At 37.0% G+C, this 17,844-nt stretch overlaps 1 protein-coding gene across 3 annotated transcripts in view; it reads left to right on the top strand.

The window, feature by feature from the left end:
* Positions 1 to 17,844, top strand: part of DMD (dystrophin) — a 1,714,964-nt gene that overhangs the window by 1,358,115 nt on the left and 339,005 nt on the right. For all 3 annotated transcript variants that reach the window (XM_061178412.1, XM_061178413.1, XM_061178407.1), the window contains one exon: positions 573 to 841. In XM_061178412.1, the coding sequence (XP_061034395.1) occupies positions 573 to 841 (269 nt within the window). The remainder of the gene's footprint in view (positions 1 to 572; positions 842 to 17,844) is intronic.

Below are 17,844 nucleotides of genomic sequence, written 5' to 3'. Positions count from 1 at the left end.
ATGACCCATCCATTCTTGCTGGCAGTGTCTGGATAGCCCTCATATTTTCTAGGTTAAATAGAATCAATTCAAATTAAACCTTGATGTTGAAAAAGAAAAAGGAATCATAAAGCAGCATGCATAAATCTGTTTGCACATTCATAAATAAACATTGAAAGAGATTAGCGATCAATTATTGAAACATTTAGAAAATAATAAACAAAAGAGATAATCTGTGAGGAGGAAGTTTATTGTCACAAAGACTACAAGCTAATTTTCAATTTAAGAGCCTGCCTGAAGTAAATTAGAGCGTGTGGTGTGCATCCTAACATTTTTCTACTCAGTAGTTTAAATGAATCTTGGATTATCTGATTGATATAAAGTAGAACAGATTCACTCAGGAAGACACGACTTCAGATGTGCTAAACTATATCAAAATGTATGCCGAAGTATAAGAGAGCCATTAATCAGTAGGTTGGCCTCTTGTTAAAGTGTACTCTTTCTTTTTTCCAGTATGACCTTTTCAACAATGTTTTTTTTTTTTTAACACAAAAATGAATGTGGCCTAAAACCTTGTTGTATTACCGATTTAGAGCTGCCTCCTGAGGAGAAAGCCCAGAATGTCACACGGCTCCTACGAAAGCAGGCTGAGGAGGTCAACACTGAGTGGGAAAAATTGAACCTGCACTCAGCTGACTGGCAGAGAAAAATAGATGAGGCCCTCGAGAGACTTCAGGAACTTCAGGAGGCCACGGATGAGCTGGACCTCAAACTGCGCCAAGCTGAAGTGATCAAGGGATCGTGGCAGCCCGTGGGCGATCTCCTCATTGACTCCCTCCAAGATCACCTCGAGAAAGTCAAGGTACCGTCTACTGCTTGGCTTCAGGGCCCTTTGAGAGATTCAAAACAGGTTCTAATCTGAACTCATCTGCAGTATTTTCTTCTCACAAAGTTAAAAATAGGACCCTTAAGCATTCGAAATCTTTCACAAATTCAAAGTCTTCTGGCACATGGTATTTTCTCTAAGAGAAGATAGTGATCTAATCATGTCTGTCTTCAATAATATAAAATGAAATATTAAGAAGTTACAGGGCAAAAAAATCATTTTGATTTTGCTATCAGGGAATTAACCTAAGTGTACTAAAATTGTCTGATTTACATGTGTATGCGTGTGTGTATTTGTGGTTCTTAGTATCACAGTAGGGAAAAATACAACATTTAATCAAGAGCCGGGAGTCTAGGTTTTGGCCTTTTTGCTAACTGAATTATATGACTTGGGTGAGTTCTGGTTCTGTGAGCTGAGACCAGTAATGCTGCCCTTCCCTGAGAAGGCAATGTATATAATACAATTTTGAGCTGGATTAGTCCACTGCAGATATTAGGAAATATCACTCTATATTTGGAATACTGTCCATGAGACCAAAATTAAATTCCCTTATGGCACAAAGATGATAAATGTATTTATAAAGAAAAGATATACATATTTAGGAGTATCATTTTGAAAACCAGCAACTTGAAACATACTTTGTCTATTTATCTAGTGTCAAAACTAACAAAAGTCCTCCCAGATCCAAATGCAGAAGTGAAATCCTCACCTGCATTTGGCATGTTTACCAGCCCCCTCATTCTGGAAGGTCTCTTCTCCCTTGGCTTTCATGACACTGTTTCATCCACATTCTTCTTGCTTTATTTTCCTCAGTTCTGAAACTCTACCCACCCTTCAGATGTTGGTATGCCCGAGTTTCTAACCTTAGCTCAGTTCCCTTTTTATTCTATAAAAACCTTAGCTCAGTTCTCTTCTTATGGTATAAATGCTCCCTAGTTTGAAATGGCATGGATGGCAACAAATCTAAATTTCTAGTCTGAATCTCTTTTCTGATCTGCTAACCCATATGCCATTAGAATTGAAATGCAACCATTCTGAAAGCAAGTCCCTTTGTTCTCCTGTTTACCCATTCCCCTACCGATATCCCTTTTTACCTGCCCTTTCTTCTGTGTTTCCTATTTCAGTTAATGGATCATAATCCAACAAGTTGCTCAGGCTAGAAACTTGAGGTCCGTCCTTAAATCCTTCTACGTTTTCATTGACTGCACTTGATTGCTCATTTTACCTCAGAATATCTCCTTTATATTTTCTCTCCTCTTTTCAACCAATGTCCTGTTCTGGTCCCCAGCATCTGTTAGTCAGGTTGTTTTATTATACATCCTTAACTCCCATTCCCCAGTCAGTGTAGCTGGCATATCACAAACACTGCATTTTAAATATTTGGTGAGTGAAATGAATGAATGAACAGTTTCTTTATTGATATTTCTGTATTTCCATTCTTTCCCAACTCTAATCCAAACTCTTTGCAGGAAGCTGCCTGCCTGACGATGAAGTCCAGTGAATGCAGAGGGCAGGTGGCCCTGTTTCTTCCTAGCCCTGGCTTAAATTTCTGACTGTTGCTTCTGTCCTCTAGGCCATTCAGGACACACTGACCACACCCCCCTTTACACCAATATGCCATCTTTTTTCATAACTCTCTGCCTTTGCATATGTTCTTCTCTCTGCCTGGATCAGCCCACCTTATCTGCCTGGTGAACTTCCACTCAGCCCTCAAGGCCCAACTCAGATGGCATCTGTCCTTAGAGCTTTCCCTGTCTTCCACCCCCAACTCCCACCAAGAGAAGAGACTGCCCTTAATTCAGTGCTTTCATAGATCACCACACATGCTTAACTTGTCACACTTAAACTTCACATATATTGTGGCAAGGATGTATTTTGTATCACTTATGTATTTTTTTTCTTCCATAGAAAGTAAGTGAGGTTCCTAAGAGCAAGGATCATGCTGTACATCTTTGAATTCACAGTGGCAGCAACATATAAGGAATCCAATTCAGCTTCTTTATTCCTTCTCTCAACAGTTGTTTGTGAGCTACTGTAAAATGTGCTATACATGTAGTTATAAATGAAACAGACTCGGTCTTTGTCCTCATGAAGCCTACAGTCTAATGTTGAATTGAAAAGCTCTTCATTATAATAGTAGGTGAAGATTTAAAAGGAGATTAAAAATTTGACTATAACTTCCAAAATATCTTCGCCAACATTCTCTGACCCCATGTCTAATATTTAAAGCAATGGTTAACATTTCTGTGTACATAAAAATTAATGTTTTGAAATGTATTACCTATTCAGCATTAAAAATACTGAATTTTATCCAAAAATATAGGAACTAAATTCTTAAAAATTTTCCCCCAAATGGCAAATCAACTTAAAAGAATGTCCCAAAGGAAGTAAATTAGTTAATAAATCAAGTGGCTGAATGTCTAGGCTTTAGAGCAGACATAAAGGATTCATTCTGAGCCATATCTATCACACAGGAGCGTTAGTAGGATAATGAATATGGATGGAGAATGTATACAGCATGACTTAATAACAAAAACTAACTAAAAGCAGAACAGCTCAAATAGCAACTGGCCCTTACCCAACCCTATTTGCAGTCTTCTTTTCAGTTCCCCTCTCTCATCTGTTCTTGATCCTAAGACGAATTTCATTTCCCATGCCCTAATTGGTAAGACTCCTCATTCTCATCCCAATAATAACAAAACATATATACATTAAATGCTTGTTTAAAAAGACCTTATGGGACTTCCCCGGTGGTCCAGTGGCTAAGACTCTGCTTTCCAGTACAGGGGGAACGGGTTCCATCCCTCGTCGGAGACCTAAGATCCCACATACTGCGGGGTGCGACCAAAATTAAAAAAAAAAAAAAAGAATATGTGTGTACTGGTCATAATAGATGTGATTATTTTGGTTTCTAAACCAGTATTGTACAAATATTTTATGCATATCTTAAAACTAGAGATTATATGAATTCATATATATTTATTTCCCTTCAGTAGTTCCTCTTCATTTTGCAATGGAAATGAAAACCCATCTTTTTTCTGTTGCATCTCAATGGTACCAGATTTGAAACTCTGAAACTTTGGTGGTAGTAGTTTATAAGGAGTGAATTTTATTAACTAAAGCTTACTTTGAAAAGAAGTAGAAGAGTACTGAAAACCACTATTCCCATTTTTCTACTCAGCAATTTAAGCCCTCAGAGGCTCCACGCTGTAGGGAACTCCAAACGGATAGCTAGGCAGGTAGCCAGAAGAACATTTTATATACCCATCTCAGTTTGTTTTCATCACCCCAGTGACTGTCTCATAATATCCACCTCCATTCGGATCTCATTTGTTAAAGAAGTTGTTATTTAAGTAACTATGGAATGTGTGTTTCTGTGGGATTTAGCATTACATCATTTCATTAGCAAATGCGGCTTTTGGATTTGGAGAATGGATAAAACAACAACTAAGTCCTGGGACACTATGGATATGGCCTTATTACTAGTAATCATCTTTAGGACAGTGTACATAAAATAAATCAAGAGAAAGGAACATAATGTTAATATTGACTATTCAGCTCACTAAGAGAATCTCACCCTTCCAAATATAGCTTCATAGGAATAACCACTAGAATAAAATTTAAATTTTAAATGCCTGTTTATTTTTAAAACTCATGATTCATACTGCTTATCAAATATTTTAAGGGCAGAATCATGATTTCTCACTTTACTGGAAATAACACCAATGCTTATGTGACTATACAAATGTTCTTACTTTCCTTGTAGTAATGGGGAATGAGAATAACTCCTGGAATCACTAAGTGTTCTACATAGATCTATAAGTGGAACATATGCAGGTTTTAATAAAGTAGAACAACTTTTGCAACTAAAGTCTACATATTGACATTTTTGTTCTTAAGAACAATTCCTGTGTGAAAAAGTTCATGTGAGTTGTTGTTTTCCCCAGTTGTCTCTTTGTTCTAATCTACCGTGGTTTCTTAACACAGATTGCTCCATCATTCTTGAGCCGGAAACATTTCACTGCCCTTAGTTTGCCAGTTGACTTGAAACACAGTTTTTCACACACCATGGTTAGGCTTTCCCAGGCTGCCATCTTGGGATATGCAAATTTGTCACATCTATGTAGTTATGCATTTTACGTTTTTGTTTTGTGCTTTAATCAGACTTTCAACTTACATTTTTTACTATGAAAAGTCAAGGACAGGGGCTCTGTGAGTTTTTCCTTAAAGTTCTTACAACAAAATATTTTAATTAGACCTTTTTGGAATTATAATTGAGAATAATGTAGTGATGTGTGTAGTAGAAGAGGGGCCGTGATGATGAAGCCACCATGCCATCCTGACTGACTTAATGTTCAACATTCACATCTAAAAATGTAAGAAGAAAACTGGCAAATGCTTCTCTTCAGACTACCTGTGGCTTGGCTTATCTGAGAAATTTGTCCAAGAAATGCTATCTCAGAATTTGACATTGAGAAAACCAAGTATGTTTCCTCCTGATAGGTAATGTGAAATGTGATGTAACATATTAGAATTTCATATTCACTTTTGGAAGCCGGAAGCTTTCAGCCATGTTCACATAACTCTGTCTTCCCTTACTGTTTTTCTCATCTTAACCCTGGTTCTAATATTTTATTATTATTTTATCAATTTTGTTATATTTGTCATTTATATGAGTTGACCTTAAATCCTTTCTTATATATGAGTTTTATAGAGAAAGTTTATAATCCTTTCTTGCAGAGATAGGGGATGCATGGTTAGACAGAACCATCACAGAGCAGCTCAAAATATGTAAGCTCTCCTCACTCTGAATAAAGGATCGATATCTCCACAATGAATAAGGTGTACTACCTGTAGTAGGAAAAGGAAAGCTTAGTAATATTTTGTTAATTGTTATTGGCTACAAATGAATTGCTCTGTGGAGGCTTTTGTTATTGTTTTTATACGAATGCTATGTGTACTATGTAAGCCTTTGATGGAGAAGAAAACACAAACAAAAAAGATATAATCCTTTATAAATCTGGGTTAAAAATGGAACTGATGCCTGTCCTATGGAGTAACTAGGGTTTTATCTAGTTTTCGAAGCATACAATTGTGATGTTTTAAAGCATAGGATTTGGCCTTTAATATCTGGGAATATATCTATAAGAAGGCATATTATAGTAACTCTCACTTATATACTTCAAAAGTATAGTATTTATTTTTTAATAGAATGGTCATTGTTGGCCTTACTAGAGCTTAGAAACTAAAGTAGGAATTAATCATCTTAAATTTCCTAACCAAATTATTTGTTTGATGTAAAATTAAGTGTAAGTTAGTGTTGCCAGGAGAGCTTATTACTTAGTTCCCATGTATTCGCTCTCATTTCCTGCTTTGTTTATAAAGTTAAAAGCAAGTTACTTAGGGTAGCAATGTCAAATCACGTTCCTTACCCAAGGCATCTGACTTTAGATAGTGCTGTGTGTGTTTTTAAAGCCCCTACCTCGATTTAGGCAAACAGAGTCTTCGTTTACCATGCTATTCCCATCCTGCCTTTGAAACTTCTGAAAAGGCAGTACGGAGTAATTGTTTCAGACATCTGCTTAGCATACTTTGAAGTGCATATAAGTTCTTTTTCAGTTTCATTTGAACCCCAGCTGTCTTCACCGAAGTCTATAATCAATCCGAATTAAGTTGTCCTACTTCTCCTAATAAGTCTCTTATTAAGTTCTGCATCAGCCTCTTAGGGAGACTTAAAAGCTAATTCATGTAGAATTGCCATTTTCTACTCATTCATTTGTCAGCTCTCCAAATTCCAAGGAAAACAATTGCAAAGACTATTAATTTGGCTCTTCATAAACAACTTATGTAAGTGTAGTATACATTGGAACCAAGCAAATGATTTAAAACAGTGGGTGGGAGGAAATAAGTTGATGACATTCAACACTGCTTTCTTTTTGACTGTTTTGAGATGCCCTCCGCATTCAAAGCACGAAGCCATTTATTTAATAAGAGAAACATCCTTCCGCTCTTACTTTCATAAATAAGATAATTACTGAGTGAACTTTGCTTAAAGATAGGAAGAGGCTTTAGAACAGTTGGAAAACGCACATGTTCTTTTTATTACTGAACTTATTTTAATTTGGACTTCTTTGTATTCCTTTGATGGAGTGTGATAAAAGAAGCAGCTAGAATTGGTTACCATTGTTACTGCATTAAATCAGAGTTGTACAGCTCTTCTGCTGGTCATGGAATATTTAGGAGAACATGGCTAATCAGAATGTTCAGCTAATGAGTTCATCTGACATTATTCTACTAAAGAAATATTTAATTAGATAATAAAAATTCCTCCAGAGAATATCATCCTTCCTACTATTTGAAAACAACCATGTCAAAAACTGATCCTTTAATATGCCAATCCTGTTTACTGTGGATTTATTCCAGAAGCTTCTTTTGTGGCTGGTAGTGATTATAAACAGTATTCCTCAAGAGTCTTGGGTAATAAAAAGACTATTCAAAACAAAAACTTAAGTCATATAGTATCAGCATTAACAGATCTAAAAACTCAATCATTCATTCATCTATGATATGGTTAAAACCTATACCCAGAGAAATCTGATCTCATTACAGAGTGTGAATGTTTATTTCATGAATAAAATCGTATTGGGAGTTATATTAATGGCATCTTAGTTTTCCTGAGAATATTATTATTTAGCACCAAGCTGAGAGAGCAAGAATTTGTATTAGCTTGCATGTATGGGTGTCTGTAACACATTAACTAGAAACAGTTTTAAACTGTGAGTTATTTAACTGAAATTCCATATTTCCTTAGAAGATGGGAGCACACAGTCAGTATGTATTTTTTTAGTTCATCTTTATTGGAGTATAATTGCTTCACAATGCTGTGTTAGTTTCTGTTGTACAGGACATGGAAGCAACCTAAGTGTCCATCGACAGATGAATGGATAAAGAAGATGTGGCACATATATACAATGGAATATTACTCAGCCATAAAGAGAAACGAAATTGAGTTATTTGTAGTGAGGTGGATGGACCTAGAGTCTGTCATACAGAGTGAAGCAAGTCAGAAAGAGAAAAACAAATATCATACATTAACGCATATATATGGAATCAGTATGTATTTTTATTCTCCTTTGACATCTACCAAAGTTACAACAAGTTTAAACTTCACAATTATGTTACTCTCCTACCAGAAGCACAACAAGGAATGATTTAAGAACAAATAGCCCAAGGAGTGGGCGCCTATTGTGTTCCCGTCATATTTGGCAATTACAATTTTTAGAATTACACAGCTAACACTGACACCAATATTATGCCTTATGCAATCTTACCTTAACTAAGTTAAGCCATGGCATTGAGTAATTGTTCTTGGTTAACCAATTTTCTGAGTATTATGGGAACAGATGTGCCTATGGTACTAATGTAACTCTTATTTTAATGGGTCCTGAGAAAAGTAAACTTTTTCAAAAAAGATCTTTCCATACTAAACTAATATTTTTAGTTATAGTTTACAATTACTATGGATTTTTCTATCAACAGTACTTGCCAAAAGCAGTGCTTCTCAAACTTTTCTACTTCAGTTCTCTTAATGGCCAAGGAGATGAAGCTGGATATCTTCCCCTTCCACCTGTTTACCTCCTTTTCCCACGAGCATGAGTTTTCTTTGATGTTTATTTTTTAAATCTCATTTCAATTTTGTAGTCTTCTCCAAAATGGATTTGTTGTGTTTTAATATAAAGATGTTTTTCTCCAACATATTAAGTAAAATGAATCCTCCAATATATTCACCTACGGGTATGAAAGCATAATTTGAGAAGCATGATAGGAAAAATTGCCCAATTTGTGCTGGCTTCATCTTTTTCCAACAACTTCTTTCTTTTATGTGCACATACACAAAGAGTAGATCCTTGCCATTTCAAATGTATCGTTCGCACTTTCATCTGATCATTGTGATTCAAAAGGTCCATGACTTGTAGCTCTTTGTGATTTTGAACATATATTCTTTGAGGCTTTTGTGCAGCAGTCACTTAACTAATGATTTAACTGGTGTTATAGGTCAGGTTCCCTGGAAGCAGACCCCGAGAACAGGGTTTATAGACGGTCCGCTTTCAGGAGAAGCCTGTGTGGGAGTTACGGAAGCATAACAAGGGAGATGAAAGAGCCAAGCAAGCATGCCATCTCAGGCAAAATCTAGCTCTGTGTCTTGATTCAAATGGAGAGAGCTCTGGAGTATGAACCACACAGCAAGAGCTGGTCTTTTATACCCCAGCCAGTCATTGGCTGTGGCCGGCGGTATGCTAGTAAACATTTATCCGCTAGCTCTGAGGTGAACACTGATTTGTAGTGTTTTCCAATTGTCATGGTGTAAATACCCCCACCGTGGCTGATTCAAGCTACCAACATGACCTCACCGAAGGCAGACTTGGGAAGAGACACACACAGTTGACTCTTGGGCTCTGCTCCAGCACACCACTGGCTGTGGCCCACCACTAGAGACATGAGTTACCTCCCAGGCCAGGAGTGTGTGTTACCTCCTGGGATAGGGGGCTCCTCTCAGCAGAGATCGCCTTTCTGAAGAAGAGAAGCAGCTGTGAGACATTAGTAGGCGACCATCATAGCAGCTGGGGGATGGATGCCCAGGCCAGGAAAAGTGTCCCCTACAGCCAGTGAGCGAACCTAGTAGCCCACGCAGGCTCCGTGTCTCAACATGGCCTTTTCAGTGCTGTTTTGTTCTTGCACATGCAGTAATTCTTTAGAGGTGATGAAAATTTTGTTTCTTTGTGAAAAATCTACCCTCCCCCTGCCCAACCTACCTCCTAGGTACTTCTTGGATTTGGTAATAGAAGAGAAGAGTTCATGGAAATGTCTAAGAAAGCGGTGATTATTAGTAAAGAAAATGGCTTTATAAGCAATTTTGGCTTTATAGTTATATAATCTCTAAGTGTCTCTGTTGATCAGATATTTGTCAATTTGAGGATTCTAGGTATTCAGACATAGTCATTGGGAATGTCAAGAATTTTCTGTGGCAGTGACTCTCACCTTAGTGTGCATCAGAATCACCTAGAGGGCTTGTGGAAACCCAGACTGGTGAACCCTTTCCCCAGAGTTTCTGGTTCAGGAGGTCTGGAGCAGGGCTAAGAATCTGCGTTTCTAACCAGTTCCCAGGTGATGGTGATGCCGCTGGCCCAGGGACGCTTTGAGAAACATCATTCTGTAGTAAAACTACAGTATATATATATAAATATATAAATACATATTTGTTTATTGTTAGTAATTCTCCAATTATAAATAATAAATATATCACTTGTTATTTCTTTTATATTTAACAACATCCAGAACATTTAATTTAAAAATGAATGCAGGCACATGGCCTCCTGTGAGAGTGATTGATAGTTTAGGTAGGGAGCAGAGTTTCACTCTGAAACCTTGAAGTGAATAACGGCCTACTCTTTCTGAATCTCTCTTGTGAAAGACATTCACAGTTATTTATTCCAGTTTTCTTGTTGGTATTTTAATGGCACTCATACAATTTTTGAGTTGCTTCAAAAGACTTAGAACTTAACTTGCCTTCCCACTCTTAATACTTTAAAATTAAGATATTTAGTCACATAATATTCACTTTGTTTAAATGTTATCATATTTACCAATAAAAGCAATTAAATTTTAAAATACTCCTCATAATTTTCTGCCGAACATAGTGATTATAAACAAGTACTTTACAGAGTTTCTGAAATCGAGGACATTCAGAATAGTTGAGACTATTCAACTTTTTAAAATTAAAACCTGCTTGCTAGGTGTGAATAGCTGATAACTTATTCAGGGATTCCTACATTTTCTAATTTATCTTGTCAAGCCACTGAGGCTCTGTGTTCATGATGGGAGGGTGTATGTTTGTGTGTAGAAATGGAGATGGATATGGGGTGAAACTGGGAGAATGACTGGGAGAAAGTAGGAAATAGTCTTAACTGCAGTAACTGGGGAAGAGTGATTTTTTTTCCCCAAAGGTGGTGCAAAATCACTATTTTAAATGCCTGTGAAAAGGTTTATGGTTTTGGTATAGGGTGAGTGGTATATGTGATGAAAATTATGGGTGAAATATAATAGCAACAAATATGTTAAAATATGCTTTAACATTAAACAAGCAATATTTAAAACAAACGCTCCCCCTTATCCTGGAATCTTGGGGGGATAGGGGGATGGAAATCAAGGAAATTTTACATTAAAAGTAATTTGATTAATGTTTAATGTAAAAATGAAATAGCTATGTATAAACCCACTCAAGTATACATTAAATAATTGAGTTAACTGAATTAGGCGGAGTAAGGGCACATTGATTTTCAATGTTTTCAAAAATTGGTCCACATATCAGTTATGTTTTTGTTTGTAAGCTTCAATATTTATTAAGTTTCCACGGTGTGTTCAGCCCTGAAATGTCAAACTCTCTTAACCAGAATGAGGCTGGAGAATCTAACACTAAGATAGACTTCTTCTCCTTTTAAAGAATTGATTTTTTATGGTGAAGTTTTTTTCTTCATATGGTTAAGAGCCTGCTGGTCCTATTTCAAAACACTTATTTTTAGAAGTCTTGTTCCTTGAGATGCCACATTATTATAGACTCAGTGGGCTCATTTGGAACTTTTCCCTATCAATATTCAAATTGTATCATCGTGATCTTAACATGGCATATTAAGCAAGTTAGCAAAGAGAATAAAGTCAATTTATCAGCAATATATGCCAAAGTATATTGATTAAATAGAAACTAAAGTAAATGAGGGGTAAGCAATATATTGGTTTGTCTTTTGGAACTAGTGACAAGCCACCACTGAGTTTCATTTTATTGACTTATTTTCCTACTCTTAAAGGCTTTTACCCAATCTGGAGTCTGTACATTGCTGTCAACCTAAATCTTATTAGGTCTCATTAAATAATATACCCATTGAATTGCCCCGTGGTTTCAGGCCCTTGTCTGCCCAAGGTCAAGTAGGCCACATGCAAAACATTTCACCTCCTTCCCCCACCACTTGTCAGTTAGCCCTTGGCTTCCAGTATTTCCAGCAGAGAAAGTCTAAAGCCAAAAAAGAATGGTTCATTGTTTTCAACTTACAGAAACCCCATACTACAAGGGTTATCCAATATAATGGTGACTTTTGTACATCCAATAAAGCATAAGGTTAGAAGAAATATAAGCTAAACAAACGAGCATAAGTTCTATTGATCCTTTGACTTACACAGTGAATAAAATATTACCTTTGGAACCACCCTGACATTTTGTTATAAAGGTTAAAGGAAGATGTTTACAAGGTTGTCTCAGTGTAAAAATTGCCTGCAGGTTGGGGTTGAGTGTCCTGTGCAAGATGGGTCTTAAAGAAATCTGACCCACTTTGACTTTCAAAAAAATCTTGAATTCTTAGTGAAAAGATTGTGGGTTTTTTTTTTTAAAGATTTTAAACCCTTTTTCAACTGAAATAGTAAACTGAAATAGTACTCCTCTTTAGATAATCAATACAGCATCATTCCTACATATTTTTGAGGATACATACTTTTTTTTTTTTTGGGCCGCGTTGCGCAACGTGTGGGATCTCATCTTAGTTCCTGGACCAGGGATTGAACCCGTGCCCCCTGAAGTGGAAGCACAGAGTCTTAAACACTGGACCGCCAGGGAAGTCCCACGCTCCTTTTTTGCAAAAGAAAACAGAAATCTATTACTGTTAACATCTGGTATCTTTTCCCCACACCCTCTCCAGCATTTATTGTTTGTAGATTTTTTGATGATGGCCATTCTGACCGGTGTGAGATGATACCTCATTGTAGTTTTGATTTACATTTCTCCAATGATTAGTGATGTTGAGCATCCTTTCATGTGTTTGTTGGCCATCTGTATGTCTTCTTTGGAGAAATGTCTATTTAGGTCTTCTGCCCATTTTTGGATTGGGTTGTTTGTTTTTTTGTTATTGAGCTGCATGAGCTGCTTGTAAATCTTGGAGATTAATCCTTTGTCAGTTGCTTCATTTGCAAATATTTTCTCCCATTCTGAGGGTTGTCTTTTCGTCTTGTTTATGGTTTCCTTTGCTGTGCAAAAGCTTTTAAGTTTCATTAGGTCCCATTTGTTTATTTTTGTTTTTATTTCCATTTCTCTAGGAGGTGGGTCAAAAAGGATCTTGCTGTGATTTATGTCAAAGAGTGTTCTTCCTATGTTTTCCTCTGAGAGTTTTATAGTGTCTGGCCTTACATTTAGGTCTTTAATCCATTTTGAGTTTATTTTTGTGTATGGTGTTAGGGAGTGTTCTAATTTCATTCTTTTACACATAGCTGTCCAGTTTTCCCAGCACCACTTATTGAAGAGACTGTCTTTTCTCCATGTTGGTGGGAATGTAAATTGATAACAGCCATTACAGAGAACAGTATGGAGGTTCCTTAAAAAACTAAAACTAGAACTACCATATGACCCAGCAATCCCACTACTGGGCATATACCCTGAGAAAACCATAGTTCAAAAAGAGTCATGTACCACAATGTTCATGGCAGCACTATTTACAATAGCCAGGACATGGAAGCAACCTAAGTGTCCATCGACAGATGAATGGATAAAGAAGATGTGGCACATGTATACAGTGGAATATTACTCAGCCATAAAGAGAAACGAAATTGAGTTATTTGTAGTGAGGTGGATGGACCTAGAGTCTGTCATACAGAGTGAAGTAAGTCAGAAAGAGAAAAACAAATACCGTATGCTAACACATATATATGGAATCTTAAAAAAAAATGGTTCTGAAGAACCTAGGGGCAAGACGCAGATGTAGAGAGTGGACTTGAGGACACGGGGAGGGGGAAGGGTAAGCTGTGACAAAGTGAGAGAGTAGCATGGACATATATACACTACCAAATGTAAAATAGATAGCTAGTGGGAAGCCAAATGTAAAATAGATAGCTAGTGGGAAGCAGCTGCATAGCGCAGGGAGATCAGCTCGGTGCTTTGTGACCACCTAGAGGGGTGGGATAGGGAAGGTGGGAGGGAGACGCAAGAGGGAGGGGATATGGGGATATATATATACATACAGCTGTTTCACTTTGTTATATAGCAGAAACTAACACAACATTGTAAAGCAATTATACTCCAATAAAGATGTGAAAGAAAGAAAGAAAGAAATTATGAGCAAAAAAAATTTTTTTTTAATCTGGTATCTTTGTTAATTGAATACTAATCACTTTTTTTAAAAGGTAGATTTGGCCAATGGCTTAATTATTTTTTGAAATAACATTTGAGTCCATTGATTTAACAGCTTGACACTTAGACACATTTGTGTCCGTAGTAATTTATTCATCATTCACATGTACTTAAGTGGACATTATCATGATAGCACTTGTCATAACAGAACATAACAGGATATGAGTTTAGATCTTACCTGAAGATGTGATCAGAAAAATCAGAGGAATATCTTGAAAGTAAACTTCTCAAAGTATGGTGAAAAAAATGAAGAACAAAGTAAACTCTTGACTCCACTTAAGTAGCTAGATCTTTCACACACACACATACATATGTTGAGGTAAAAATAATAACCGCTAATATATCTGGAGGCAAAACATTGCTTAGAAGTAAATATGTAAGACTTTCTTTTCAGCCTAGGAATACGATGAAATGAAGATGAACCATTATAAAAAAAAAATAATCTAATTTTTGAACATGCTGCTGCATAGATTTTAATGAAGAAAATCCATTTTATGTTCATTTCATTTGACATTAAGTAGTGGAATATTTTCTTCTTTGTTGTTCCATTTGTAAGAAAGAAAGACATTTTGGAAAGACTAAAAACATTTATTAAATTCAGGAGCTACAATAATCTGAAAGTAAAACTAAAAAATTATAGAAGAGCATTTTACAATCATTTTCAGCCCTCTTCCATTTAATTATTTCTATCTCGGCTCTTAGAAAATTTATATTCATCTCTGATTCAGTTCTGCTTTAGTATTTCTACGTTGGTAACAATATATTGAATGAAAAATCAAATCAGCAAAATTCCATTTTGTTTCAGTAGTGAGTACCTTCCCCATAGAACTAAAATAAATGTGTCCAGTATAAAGCAAACTGGGTGTAGTATATTGCATAGGTAATTCACAACCCTAGAGTCCTCTATTAATTATTATTCCTACGTGCAGAGGTAGCCTAATTTGTTTTAATGGAAAAAAAGAATCTCGTGGGAACTGCTATATACAACACGATACGCTGTCCTCCATTTTCTGGGTCAAAAATGTTGCATTTTATAGCTATGGACAGATTTTGGCTTGGAATTTATTTCTTTATAAACCTCTATAATAACAGTCATCATTTAAATGAAATTATGTTCTTTAGAGTTAGGCTGTGGGATCATAGGAACTTGGTCTATTTTGTGCACTGCTTTATGCCTATTGCTTGGAACATTCCCTGGCATATAATGGGTACTCAGTAATATTTTTTTTGGAATGAGTGAATAAATAAACATCTACAAAAGCACAGGGCAAAATGCTTTCTTCCTTTAAAAATTATTTTACAGATAACCTGCTCCCATTTGCCACCATCCTGTTGCTAGCAAATGTTACTTTTTTCCTGAATCTCCAAATGCTCATTGTCAATTGTTCTCCTTTCTGAAATGGCCACTAGCTTACACTCACTCCTCGACTTGAAATTTTCCAGTTGAGCATGCCTTCTTTGCACTTTTCAAGCCCTGCGACACAACTTCTCATAGCACGATTACATTGTTTTTTAATAACCCACTAAATTGTCTCTCTCCACTAATGATTGTGAACCCATTGAGAGTTCCATTTTCCCAGTGCATAGTAGATGTATACATAGTACATAGTGCATATAAAACAAGTGTTTTCAAGTGAGTAGCAATTAAAATCTAACAAAAAGGATTGTTGACAGTATGCCATTCCCCTTTGCAAAAACCTTCATTACTGTGCTGCAAAGCTCAGCTCCTTCAAACCCACCACAGTCTTGCTCGAAGAACACGCCCATGCTTTGTCTTCCACAACTGCCCTGTACCTCATGCTTCAACTTATTAAAGACTATTTGCACCTCCCCAAAGACATTAAGCTTTCCTACCTCTTGCCATTTGTTCAAGCTCTGAACAAATAGCTTTCCTCCTCCCACCATGCTGCTGCTTCCTTTATGTTTCATGTACCTACATCCCAATGTCTAGTTCAAGGAGCCCTTACAAAGCTACATGATAGAGGAGTGAGGAAAGACAGGTTTACCCCAGGGTGATATTAGAAGTTGGTGCCAAAGACTCAGCTACCCGAGAAAGGATTTTAGTCAATCTTAGTCTGTGGCTTTCTCTTGGATGAATTTATTACCCTCTGCTTTGCCAAGTCTCCCTGAGTTAGACTCAACAGGGCTCGTGTGACTTGGTATTCCCCACATTGTGGGAAACAATGCTTAATTGGTTGCAGGTGTAGTAAAAGAAGGAGAAATAGACCCAACCTTCTCGTTCATCTTTGCAACAGCCCGGGTGTGTCCATGTTGCACTCCCCTTTTTACACAAGAAGAAATGCGTGAAAAATATTTGTAAATAAACTTTTTCTTTAGTGGAAAACCCCAGAAATGAGAGAGGGAGGAGAGAGACAGAGAGAGAGACAGAGAGAGAGAGAGAGAGAGAGAGATGGAGAGAGAAACAGAGATCATCCATAATCTCACCTTCAGCATCTATAATCTCATTCCCTACAAGTGCCTCTTCGGGCAAAGTAGAAAAAGGTACCTCTTTCATCGAAGAGATCTCCAGCCCTGTGCCAGAGTTCACCAGTTCAGTAGTGGAGCCCAGGTTGGATTTCAGTCCCCTTGTCTCCTTGGCCAGGCCACTATATACCTCCAAATGGAGACCCCGCTGTGTAGCCTTCCCATCTTTTCCTGTATGAGTATTTTTAAAGCTTTTATTCAGTCTTGCCAAAATGCCCTGCAGAAGGCTACACCACGTGTATCACTACCAAAAGAACATATTTTCCTTAAATAGATTACTCCCCCTTTTTTTCCCACTTGCTTCATTTTTATAAAAACCCCCTGGTTAGTACCAAAAACTTGAAAGTTACATTCCTGCCCAGAGCGTTAGAGATACTTCAGAAATCAGTGTATGCTCCAACATAAATCAAGTAATAGATCCAAAGAATTCAGATACAGAATCTGAAGGAAATAAGCAGGTTTCTCTTCTTTCACTTAGGAACTCGGCATCAGATTTCTGTAGGAAACTGTGTTTATGAAGCAATTCGAGAATAGCTGTTGATCTAAAGTATTAGTGCCTAATTCTCTTGACTGTTTATTCTTTAATAAAATGTATTGAGGGATTATCATGTACTAGGTACAGGCATACCCTAGTGAAAAAAATAATATCGAATTGCCTTAATAAAGGTTAGGGTCTTGTGAAGGGACTGATAATGAATTAATAAATAGGCAAATAAGCATGCACTTACAAATTGCGATCAGTGCTAAGAAGGAAAATAAGGTTCTGAGAGTGAGAAAAATCGGGGGACCTTTCTTCAGATAGGGCAACCAGGGATGGGTTGTCTTTCATGGTCACAGGAACTGAGATCTGAGTAGCAGAATACAAGTCAGCTAGGCAGAGGGTGCCAATGGAAAACTCCAGGCTGAGAGAACAGCATGCAAAGTCAAGAATAAGTTTGGGGAGTTCTAGGGATGCAGCATCTTCTAAGTTCTTGTTACAAGTGCCAGATTCTCAGGCCCACCCTGGATCTACTGAATCACAAATGCTGGAGTGGGACCCAGCAGTCTCTGTGTTAACAAGCCCTCCATGTGATTATGATGCAAGCTGTTGTTTGAGAGTCACTGCCTTAGACAGATGTTTTGAGCCATGAAGGGAAAGGTGAGAGCAAGACCGCATCTCTTTGCCAGGGCACTGGTAGTGGCAAATGTGGGCACAGACCGTGAACATTTTAGACTGACAGAAATGTTTGCAAATTCAAAAAACCTGTTAAATGTAAAACTTAATCTAAAA

Source organism: Eubalaena glacialis, chromosome X (genome assembly GCF_028564815.1).
Source record: "Eubalaena glacialis isolate mEubGla1 chromosome X, mEubGla1.1.hap2.+ XY, whole genome shotgun sequence".
Taxonomy (NCBI): domain Eukaryota; kingdom Metazoa; phylum Chordata; class Mammalia; order Artiodactyla; family Balaenidae; genus Eubalaena; species Eubalaena glacialis.
Note: the sequence above shows the minus strand (reverse complement) of the source record. Positions and strands in the feature narration are given on the sequence as shown.